Genomic DNA, 12,455 nt, shown 5'->3' with positions numbered 1-12,455 from the left:
GTTGTTAACCAATGTCATAAAACAGCATGTGTGTTACTGTTACATGAGAAACTATCTGTTCTGTAAGCCTTCACCTGAAGTACAATAAAATATTAAAAAAAAAAAAAAAAAGAGCCCCCCGACTGCTGAATGCCCTCCTTCTCAGTGACCCCAGGATGGGTCGCAGGACCGTGCGTGACACAAGCATGGAAGTGGGTGCTGATCCAGCTGGGGCCTCAAACCATGGCCATACGCTGCAGGGGGGAGATGTATAAAGGCACTACGAGAGTCTTAAATGTATAAAACATCCTTACACAGAAATAAAAACCTCCTCCTTCCAATCCTGAGAAGTGCACTGATGATGTGCTTGATGTAGCATACATGCTCTTTTACAATTCAAATACACTGATTCACGACTATCAGGCAATGAGTCAGTCACCGCCCAACGGTTTAACGCTGTTCCTCCCACAACCTCAGTGCAACCAATCTCAGGATAAAGAAGACGGGGTACAAGATGGACAGGTAATCTGGAGGATCCTTCAATAAGACAGAGCTAATGACTGCCTGCTACAGGAGAGGATTCAGGGGTAAGGAAATAAGCTGAGAGGTGCCAGGAGCCTGGAAACATGGAGAGAATGCTTGACCTACCATGCTGCTGAGGCCAGCCTTGCCCTTTCCTCTAGGCATCAAAGACGAAAGGCCCAGAGTTATGTGCTACAGAAATGAACCTCTGCTCAGAGGAGAAAGGCCGTATACTTATTAGAATTCTGTCCACCACAGCAGCATGTGCCACTGTTAGGCTGAACAGGTAAGATTTAAAAATAAAGATTTTCAAATGCCTGCCAGTGCTGGTCCTGTTTGCTTCCATTATTGGTTGCTCCGAAGACAGAAGTAGGGCCAAAAGAAGACCTGTGAATTATTTATAGATAAACGAAGCTGCAGCAAATATATAGCTGTTCTCTGGGCTATTGCAGCAGAACTACTGACATAACTGTCCATATTTTAGAAAAGTCTGAGACTCAAAACCACTAGGAAGCAGCAGCTCTGCATCAGAGACTAGCTTAGAGGGCATGCTGCAATTCGGTGGTCAGCGGCTAGTTTCCCAGGCTATTGCCATTGGAGCGGCCCACGGAAAGATGGCACTGCAGTGACAGGGAACGGCTGAAGAAACGGCGGATCGACTGCCCTCAGACAGACCTTATGAATGACAGTGACACAGCACTCCGTAAAACACAGCTTCTGGCAGCAAGTTGGGCCAAATCAATACGCAGTACTTGTACCACTAAGTTACACAACATCCTACTGTCCTCTCAAAATATTTCTAGATTGCAGGCTGGGCTGGGGTGTTGATGGGAAGACTGAACAATTAGAAAGTGAAAAGCTAAAAGGCATCAAACATCCCTTTAGAAAAGAGGGCCTGCCGGATTTTCTTGGAATACCAAAAGTCATCAGAGGGCAATGCCTTTCAGGAACTGAACTTGACAGGAGAGACTTGCATCTTTAGTGACAGTCTCTCCAATATCATTTCTTTTAAACCATGACGTCCCCATTTAAACGTCTTTATTTAAAGGAAAGATTTTCTGCATTTAATTATATCAACCAAAGAATTCAGTAAGCCAAGTTTCCACCCAAAGCAACTTTTACAGTCTGCAATAAACCCTTGCAGGAAGGAGTTGTTATAGAAACAGAACAACACTTACCACATTGGCATAAGCAACTGAGGGGTGTGGGGGTGCTCAGACTACGCCAGCCTATGGCTTTTACACAGAGACGGGAAGGGAAAGGCGGGGAAAGACGGAAGGAGTGAAATAATAGGGGAGAATGAAAAAGTATACACTTCAACAAAAAGGACAGAGATAAAGAAAGGATTACTTCTGAAGAAAGCAATTTGATCAGTTCGACTTGAAATAAATTCTAGAAGACAGCAGGGGTGACGAGGGTAGTGAGAGGAGTCAAGTACATGGAGGTCTAGAAATGGTCAAAGAAATTCCAGGTAAGATTTTGCATCCTTGCTAATGGGCCTGAGACCACTCTCGGGGGCCCTGGATGGCAGCCAGATACAACTTGGAGTGGCAAGTTCCACGCAAAGTTCTTCCAGATGCTGGCAAAGGGTGTTTTAAAATGAAGAATGGCTTCTGGTTTAGCAAAAATGACCACAAGCAGCTCTAAGAGTCCACAGAAAACATTTCTGGAACAAAGAGTATAAAGTGTTACGTTAAGGACGCTTCTCAGACCCTGCACTACTGCTGTGCACAGTAAGTCAGTGAAACATTGACAGCATGCACATTAAATCAGCACACTGCTGGCTCAAGAGGTAAAGGGACACCAAACGTTTAACGCAGTCTTGCAAAAACACTTGAGAAGATAAAACTAAGTTAACTATAGCAAAAGAAATAAGCAGAAAATAGTGCTGGACTGAAAGAAAATGCACACTACATACTGTCAGGTGTGAGACGTGCCAGAGACACAAAGACAAATGGAATGTCTTTATTTTGATGGCCTGGTCTAGTAGGGAAGACAAGACATCAAAACAAACAATTGCCGGTAGGCCAATGACAAGTGTGCTGACAGAAGTGAGGAGAGGGTGCCATATGTAACAAAGAATGTGACTCCATTTTTGATGTCTGACAGCTGGCAGCTTTCAGGCCTCACAACCGCCCCTCTGCCTTATGCCCCACACCTGGGCAAGCCAATGAGAAACGCTGCACTCTCTCTTCTGGCTCAAGTGAGAAGTCCAAACCATGCAAGCTACCCCAGCCCCACCCTCTAACCACAATGAAAGCCAAGCCAAACTCCTTTCTCTGATTTCTCAAACCATTGCTGGAGCTGTGTGGCAGCAGTCCTGCAATCCCGGGAAAGCCTCGTGATGAGTCATCAACTCTTCCGTATCCTCTTTTTGCATGCATGGTGTCATTAGTCTCAACAGTGGCACTCCACTTTGGGTGGGGGACCCATCCCACGTCTGGGCGGTGAACACATCATCGGGGTACAGAGAAGGCAGGTTCCACCTCTGCTGGGCTGGCTGGGGAAGGCCTGCTTTACAGCGCAGGGCTGCCCTCTAAACCACTGAAGGGCAACGGGATTCAATAGGTCAAGAAGGTTGCAATGGACTTCAAATAGAACACCTTCCCATCTTACAGTTTCTCTTTCTCCGGGTGCACCTTGATTAAAACAGGGACGGCACCTGGAGGACACGTGTAATCCCAAATCCCCTCCTTGTCTGACAGGTGGGACAGACATCTGACCTAAGCCAGGCCCATCATTTGTTCTATTCTTTTTCAAACTAAAACTAGAGGAAATCAGGCGGTTCCTTCCCGATTGAAGGAGGCTTAACCTGTGGCCTCAAAATTACAAGCAGCAATGAGACTGCTGGGATGAAGTCTCCACTATTTGATCTAACTGGGTCACACACACAAGACACTTACCCAGCGTTGGCACCTGGACGCCGTTACTATTATTTCTAGGAGGTGAACAGCACACGACAAGAACAGATGACAAAAAGCACACAGTAAACAACAGGAGCAGATTCTAGGTGAACTGTCCCCTCCACCCCTACGAGTACCCCACACAGCATCATAGGGGAGGAACCCACTTACGTTTAAAAGGGGAGCTGCTCACCCTTCCCAAGTTACCCACGTCCATTTCTGTGTCACCAGCAGGGCACACAGTGGATCAGGTGTTAGTAGGTGTCATGGATTGAATTGCGTCCCCCCAAAATATCTGTCAACTTGGCCAGGTCATATTCCCAGTATTGTAGGATTGTATACTCTGATGTGATCTCCTTATGTGGTATAAACTCTATCACTATGATGAGGTTATACGTGATCTCCTTGTGTGCTGTAAACTCTGTCACTATGATGAGGTTATACGTGATCTCCTTGTGTGCTGTAAACTCTGTCACTATGATGAGGTTATACGTGATCTCCTTGTGTGCTGTAAACTCTGTCACTATGATGAGGTTATACGTGATCTCCTTGTGTGCTGTAAACTCTGTCACTATGATGAGGTTATACTGATGAGGTCTACAAGACTGGATAGTGTCTTAAGCCAATCTCTTTCGAGATATAAAAGAGAGAAGCGAGCAGAGACACACGGGAACCTCATACCACCAAGAAAGCTGTGCTGGGAGCAGAGCACATCCTTTGGCCCTGAGGTTCCTGTGCTGAGAAGCTCCCAGACCAAGGAAAGACTGATGCATCACAAGGACCTTTCTCCAGAGCTGACAGAGAGAGAAGGCCTTCCCCTGGAGCTGATGCTCTGAATCTGGACTTGTAGCCTACTAGACTGTGAGAGAATAAACCTGTCTGTTAAACCCGTGCACTTGTGCTATTTGTTAGAGCAGCACTAGATGACCGAGACAGCAGGTATCTACTCTCTCTCAGCAGGTGTGTCGTCAGGTCAGGTGTGGCATGGCTTGTTCATTCTCTCCCACTCTCTGTCTCTCTCCATGGCTTTTGTTGGCCGGGTCTAGATCCTGTGCCTGCTGGTCCAGCGCTCAACCAGGAGCTTCGGGACAACCCTGAACCAGTGCCAGGGTCAGGCCAGCATTGTGACAGCTCCTGAGGCAAAGCTTTTACAGGCAATCGCTATATGGTATATGCCTAAGGCTCTACTCTGTTGGTGACCTCCCGGCTGGAGGCACCCAGCTCAGTTGGCAACCTCCTGCCTGAAGGTACCCAGCTCCGCTCTGTGGGCTGACTTTGCCCACTGCTGCTGTCTGCCCTGTGGGCTGACTGCCCACCACTGCCGTCTGCTGGTCTCGTGGTCTCCGCTGTTCTCACTGCTGCCACCGTTTCTCTGTTGCTCAGCTCTGCTGCGCTTCCCACCATCTCTCTGGGTCTGCAGTGTTATTAGCTCAGGGTTACCAGCTCAGAGATCCTGCCCCTGACCCCTAGTACAGCTCTTCTAGGAGGTTCTCAGCGCAGGGCTCTGCGTCCAAAAGACACACTGCCCTCCTGGCTCCTGTCAATCAGGAGGCCCCCAAAATCTCTGTGAGACTGGCCACTTACATAGGAACATTTGTAAACTGACCAAGCCCTTAGGCGGACTGTAAGCCAGCCAACCCTACTGGGCGGATCTGCAAGCCTCTTGCGCGGACAGTAAGCCAGCCAATCCCTTGCGAGACTGCAGCCCGAACAATCATTTTGGGAGGATTACAAACCCAGGGCCAGGAAGGTCCCGTAACAGAGCACCCACTGCGCAAGGCGACAGGATGTAATGCTAAACGACAGTCAGCGGACTTGTTCCTACCATGTAGCAAAGATGTCGGTAATGGGAGACAGTCACCAATACAGACCACGGCAGAGACACGAGACAGAAGAGCCCTGGTGGTGTCTGATATCTTGGACTCTGCTGTCCTCAGGTCCCAGCTGCATCTCTGGCCTTTTTGCAGATACACTGCGGGCCTCAGTATTTCTTCCAAAATAGTCTCATTTGTGCCTGAACTAGTTTCAGTTACATTTCTATTTCTTAAAACTAAACCCGTTGCCACTGAGCCGATTCTGACTCATAGCGACCCTACAGGACAGAGCTGAAGTGCCCCATAGGGTTTCCAAGGAATGGCTGGTAGATTCGAACTGCCGAACTTTTGGTTAGCAGCCGAGCTCTTAATCACTGTGCCACCAGGGCTCCAAACTACCAAAACAGAAGGATTAAAGGCACTCTGTAATTATTGTTAATTTTCTAACAAAACCAGTAACAGTACTGTAAGGAGCCCTGGTGGCACAGTGGTTAAGCGCTCGGCTGCTAACTGAAAGGTCGGCAGTTCGAACCCACCAGTGGCTCCACGGGAGTGCAATGCCATGGTGTCTGCAATTTTCAAATGATTCAAAACCAACAAAAATATGAAGTAAATATGGCAAAAATGTTAAGGGTTATTTAGGTAAAGGGTATATTCATTATCTGTTCTTTCAACTTTTTTGTATGTATAAAACCTTTCATTAAAAAATTCTTTTTTGAGAGGACACCCTGAAGGTACGTGTAACATACCCAGAAAGATCACAGCGATTTCAGGAAATGTTAAGTAGTTCCTCACAGCGGGGGTTTAGGATGGGTGGGCACAGAAGGAAGGTAAGGGACAGATTTTACGAGAGGCCTGCCACACAATGTGAGAAATTCTAGATTTACCCTGAAGGTATCAGGAAATCATCAAAGGATTCTCGGTGGGTGGGGAGGGAAAATGACATGATTAGATTTTGATATTAAAAACTTCTCTGTTGGTAGCATGGATCATAAACTGGAAAATGGCAGGAATACAGTTAATAGTCTACATTAAAAAATGAGGAGGTTCTGAATGAAGGGGCGGGGTAAGCATGAGCATCAATGAGGAGGCAGGAAAGGCTGACAGGGTTCTGGTCCTGGATCCGGTGGAGGAAGACGGGGAGTGTTCTGAGGGAAGGGGAAGAATCCAGGAAGCCTAAGGATTCTGGCTGCAGTTGACTGTGTGGTACCATTCACCAAGGCTGGAAATACAGGCACGAGACAAGGACATGTTGAGCTTGAGTTGTTGGAGACATGAGGTGAGTGATCACAGTGGCAACAAAGACTGGGAAATCACAGGCACATGCCAAAGGCACAGAAGAGATCACCCAGTATGAAAATGTACAGCTGGCTGAAAAGGGTTGAGGACTGAGAATCACCCACAGTTAGGGGGTAGGCAGATGAACAGAAGCACTTGAAAGAGACTCAAAAAACCAGCCTCAAACGCAGGAGAAAAATATGAAGAGTGGTTCTCAAGATAGAGGCCGGAAAGATTTGAGAGGGAGGAAGAGGTCAGTGTGCTATGTACTCTACAAGAGATCAAGAAAGACAAGAGGAATAAAAAGTGTCAACCTAACAAAAAGACCTCAAGTAGGGCAGTTCCAGGGTTGATTAATTTGGCAGTTGGACAATATTATCAAAGACTCAGGTTCTTCCCATTTTTCTACTCTGCTACACAAATTGTGCTGGCTTTGTCCTCGGACTAGCATCCCCCACTGACTGCAAGATGGCGGCCACAGTAACCAATGCATCACACACAGACGAGACAACATCCAGTATAGAAGAGGGCTGTTTCTTCTTGTGTCTGCCCTCATATTATCGGCTACAGCTGGGTCACACTTAACCCTGCACTGATCACAAACAAGAAGACTGGGATTATTACAAGTGATGTTGATTAATCACGATTTACTGCTAAGCTGGGAAAACAGTCATTTTCCCTAAGGACCAGATAACAAAAAAAGCCCAGGGGTTGTATTAACAAAACAGAAGGGGGTTGTGGTAGAGATATGGAATAGGTAACTTACAGGCATGAAGAAGGGTCATTCTGTTCTAATCTGATTTTTTCACTAAATAAACCAAAAACCAAATCCGTTGCTGTCGAAGTCAATTCTGGTTCCTAGCGACCCTACAGGACAGAGTAGAAATGTCCCATAGGGTTTCCAAGGCTGTAAATCTTCATGGAAGCAGATTGCCACATCTTTCGTCCTCGGGGCAGCTGGTGGGTTCAAACCGCCAGCCTTTCAGTTAGCAGCCAAGTGTTCAACCCCTGTGTCACCAGGGCGCCTTCTTCACTGAATACACTCATTTAAAAGAACAAGGATTTCTGGAGTCAGAAAAGTAGTCAATGCAGGACATGATTTCAATCAACTAACAAGTTTTATGTTTCTGAGAGTGAAAACAAGAAGATACATCTAAAACGCCTCTGATTTCCTTTAGCAATCAGTTACGTCCTGAATCCATTAACAATGGGCCGTCTGCAGTGGAAATGTACAACCTCATTTTCTTTGTCCTAAAATTAACTTTAAGCTTCATGAAAAGAACCTTAACTCTAAAATTGCTAAGAAAATTCTTTCAACCACATTTTTGCTGTTTAGAGCCTTTTTTGTTTACATCCATGTGATGGCTCTGGGCTGAACTAAAGCTCCCAGAATTCTTTCTAGTATGTTTCAGGTTAGGGTGGGCCCCAAGTGATATTCTCTTGGGAGAGTCGATGATGGAAAGGAGGCAGCAGCAATTTTGTAGCATACACACCTTCTCTTGGTTATTCAATCAAACACTAATCCAGGTGTTGCCGGGAAGAGATACTGCAGATGTAATTAAAGTCCCTAATCAGTTGACTATAAGTTAATCAAAGGGGAGATTATTCTAAGCGGGCTTGTCTTAATCAGCCAGAAGCCCTCCTAACAGCAGCTGGATCTACAATTGCTCTCCCTTCCCCAGAATCTTCCCTGAATGCCTGCTTGTGGACAGCAAACGTCAGCCCGTGTCCTCGGGGTTCCAGCCTCTGCGTGAACATCACTTTCTGACGCCCTGCCCCTGTAGACCTTGGGCTTGCCAAACAGCCGCCATGATTACACAAGCCAATATCCCATAACAAATACACACACACGTGCACGCGTACACACACACACACACAGTCTCCTACTGGTTCTACTTAACCAGCCCCCACGATTATATAAGCCAGTTTCTCATAACTGACACGAATGCGCACACAGTCTCCTACTGGTTCTACACGTGTAGTCACATCTGCTCCCAACCCTTACTTCTACAGATCCACTTCTATGTTTGCACTTGAAAAAGACTGTTAGTGATATATTATTAATGTGACAGAATTAAGAACTCTACTTTATGTTCCTTGAAGTCTCAACATTGTACCAAAACTTTTTTTATATGACAGAAGTAATAGTGATTCATTTCCTATCTGAATATTACAGTATTTAAAACATAACACCGCACAGGTCAATTTTACTTAAATAATGCCTATTCGCAAATGATGATTCCATCTAGATGTGCACAGAGCCAGGCAAACTTCTCTCTGCATTCTCATCCCCAAAAGTCCATGATTTTTGTTAAAAACAGAATCTCCTAAAGAGACTGAGTTGTTATCAATACCTCTTAATTACTGTGCTAATAACCCTGCCGTGGTTCTGCAGAAAAGTATAACTGATATACTTGATTACTCTAGGTTTGAGATTATGAATAAATTATTTAAACTTAATGTGTTTATTATAGTAAAACACCGTTCACTACGACTTTGACGGCGTTCAAGAAAACCACAATTTCCATCTGTTCAATCAGAATAGATGCAAAAATATTGATGTAATTAAAATCTGATAAAATTGCAGCGAAACAAGTGCAACCATAGCAGTGGGATAAACACTGTGAAAATGTGTATCAACACCCTAAAAACTGGTCAGACCTCTGACTCAGTAATTTTACTCCTGGAAATCTAGCCTAAGGAAATAGTCCAATCAATCAGTCAGTCAGTCCGTCTGTCTGTCAATCAAATAAAAAACAAAACAAACCTCGATCTTCATGCATAGTCATTCATTACAGTATTAGCATAAAAAAGGAAAGAAATAATCTATATGGCCAAGAATACGGTAATAACTAACTAAAAACACAGGGATGCTATGCAACACATGATTCTGTTTAGGAAAAGTCCGTAACATGGAAAATGTAACTGTGCTATGTTAGGTGGGAAAAAAGTAAGATACAAAATCATATAAACAGCCTGATCACATCTGGGTTAAAAACAGACCACCAAATACACAGATATTTAACACAAACAAACCAGCAACCCTTCAGTGTTTTCCTATTGGGAATTCTCATCAACGGTGCTGTACATACAGGGGGTGCCCGCCCCCTTTCCTTTTATTTTCTTCTGCTAACCTCCCAGAGAGGCCCTGCTCTGTTAGTTACATCATGTAAGATGCTCTTCTCATCCACCCGCTAAACTGGGTTGAAGCCAAAGACTGGTTCTCCCGACTGTACCTGGGATGTGAGAAACGTGTGAATGTGAGGCAGAAAACGGGGCAGTGTGGTCTGAGGGCGCAGGTCTGTGGCTGAACCATGTCTTTTCTGTAGGATTTGCTTCTGTTTGCTCTTCTGGGTTGGTGATAATACCATTTATTTGGAGAGCCATAAAAGCTTGTACTTTAAAAAGCATATGCATCAAGCTATATATCCTTCTATATCCACAAGCAATTTTTTAAATAATAAAAATGGAAACAAAGTGCTAATCAGAAAAGGTAACTAAACTGTAAGTTTTACGCTGCTTCTAAAAATAAACTCTAGACCAGAGACTGCAATAGTATGCATTTTTCAAATATTAAAAACTAATATATTACACTCATAAAAGATACTTCCCATTTTTGAACTGCATTCAATGTTAAGTTGCTTTTCTGTTGAATTTAACATGTAACTATCATGTAGATGACACAGGTGAAAGGGAAGATAAATGCATACAAAACATATATAACAGTTTTATGGGAAAATACAGTGAAAAAAAATTAAACTTACTGTTCATGGAAATCCAGCATTGGTGGCTCAAATCGTATAGGTCTGCAACTACCCCGGTACAGAGATATACTGCAAGTAAAAAGAAAACAGCATAAGAAGCAAGTCTTCAAAATATATATTTCTCCAAGCCTGGTCAGATACTCAACTCCTGTCATGAAAAGTATCTTTAAGAAAAGTTAGGTTTAATGTTCTACTGGGAACGTGGATTAATTTTCTTTATGTGTGGAAACCAATGAATGCTGCCTGTTAGAAGAAATGAAAAGAAAAAGTGGGAGTGATTTTTTTCCTATTCAAGGACGTGTGAAAACAGAAAATGCTCAGGTGAACTGAATGTTGAAATATATTTGGTTGATATAATTGATAACAATATATTTTAGTAAGTTCTCTTGGTATTTTTTGACTTGCGTACTTTCTGATGGATAATAAGCAGCTAATACAAGCACATGCTTGGCAGACTAGAGAGAGAGACAAGATCAGGATCACAGCACAACTAGAGTGGCAAAGAACTAAACAAAAAAATAACTCGGGGATAAGAGATTTCCAAGAACTGAAATATCGATGTAATCGGAGAGTTTGGAATGCACTGGTCCATGAGGTCTTGGACTAAATATCTGAGCATGATTTCTAACTATCCCGTCTGTTATGAAACTCTCACTAAAACAAATTTCTGAATATCAAACCTCCTAAAAGTCAGAGATTCAGCCAGGCAACTGAAATTTCAAATACAGCAGATTTTGGTATTTTTAAGAAGTGATGTTAGAGCAAAACCCATTTTGCAAGACTACGTCATTTCCACTTCCACTCTAGTTCACAAGAACATATGCTTATGCATGATACAGTAATTTCACCCAGGAGACATTAGAAACGGGCAAGGACTTTTAGAATATATACATTTAGCTTTCATTCAATCGTATAAAGATTAAATAGTCAGAGTACTGTAATAATCGAGCTTGAAGTACAAATGTGTTCTTAGCCCTACCAGTTAAGAGTATTCTTCTGTGCTGATTGATAGTTCCTTTACATATGCGAAACAGAAAACATGACACATACTGTCATGGATTGAACTGTGTCCCCTAAAAATGTGTGCCAACTTGGCTAGGCCATGATGCCCAGGACTGTGTGACTGTCCACCATTTTGTCATCTGATGTGATTTTCCTGTGTGTTGTAAATGCTACTTCTATGATGTTAATGAGGCAGGATTAGCGGCAGTTATGATAATGAGGCAGGACTCAATCTACAAGATTAGGCTGTGTCTTAAGTCACCTCTTTTGAGATATAAAAGAGAGAAGCAAGTAGACAGACATCGGGATCTCCTACCACCAAGAAACAAGAGCCAGGAGAATAGCGTGTCCTTTGGACTGGGGTCCCTGTGCTGAGAAGCTCCTCGACCAGGGAAGACTGATGACAAGGACCTTCCCCAGAGACAGAGCGAGAGAAAGCCTCCCCCTGGAGCTGATGTCCTGGATTTGGATTTCTAGCTTCCTAGACGTGAGAGAATAAACTTGTGTTTGTTAAAGCCATTCACTTGGTATTTCTGTTATAGCAGCTCTAGATGACTAAGAAACACACACACACAGAGCAAACACCAGACATCAGACTATACTTCACTAAATCACGAAATTAGAGACACTGGGTCAAAGAAGGAACAATTCCTCACAACACAGGTGCCCCATATGTAGCAAAAGGTACAGAATCTTAAACACAATATAACAAGGACACTCTCTGGCTCCTTTAAAATGAGATGTTGTTCAGCTCATCAGTTGTAATAGCGCAAAACTCAAATTTATATCAAATCAAGGAAAGATAAAATAGTATGCATAAAACAAATGCTCGTAAGTCATGATTCATATATAAAAACATGGATCGTGTTGGATGCTGCAGATACAAAGGGGATTAAGATATAGTTTTTTTTTTTTTCTCTCAGAACTGGGTGTCTGTTTCACAAGTTGTGAATGGAACTGTCTAAAGTAGCCAGACAGGGCGAACAAAGCACACCGTATTCATTCAACACAACTGTACTGAATGAGTACCATGTGCTGGTGGCTGGGGCTCCAGTGGAAGCAAAGCAAAGTGCCTGCTCTGTGGCACTAACAGCCCAGGAGGGGAGACAAGCATGGAACATACCAGGTGATGATGAGTGCTACAAAGACCAATCAGGTGATGATGAGTGCTACAAAGACCAATCAGGTGATGA

The 12,455-nt window shown here is 43.8% G+C and overlaps 1 protein-coding gene across 1 annotated transcript in view; it reads right to left on the bottom strand.

Annotated features, from left to right (window-relative positions):
• Positions 1 to 12,455, bottom strand: part of TMEM131 (transmembrane protein 131) — a 144,038-nt gene that overhangs the window by 100,774 nt on the left and 30,809 nt on the right. Inside the window, exon 3 of the mRNA XM_023734176.1 lies at positions 10,261 to 10,329. Within this exon, the coding sequence (XP_023589944.1) occupies positions 10,261 to 10,329 (69 nt within the window). The remainder of the gene's footprint in view (positions 1 to 10,260; positions 10,330 to 12,455) is intronic.

Source organism: Trichechus manatus, unplaced genomic scaffold (genome assembly GCF_000243295.1).
Source record: "Trichechus manatus latirostris isolate Lorelei unplaced genomic scaffold, TriManLat1.0 scaffold00004, whole genome shotgun sequence".
NCBI lineage: Eukaryota > Metazoa > Chordata > Mammalia > Sirenia > Trichechidae > Trichechus > Trichechus manatus.
This window is presented reverse-complemented; position numbering and strand designations above follow the sequence as displayed.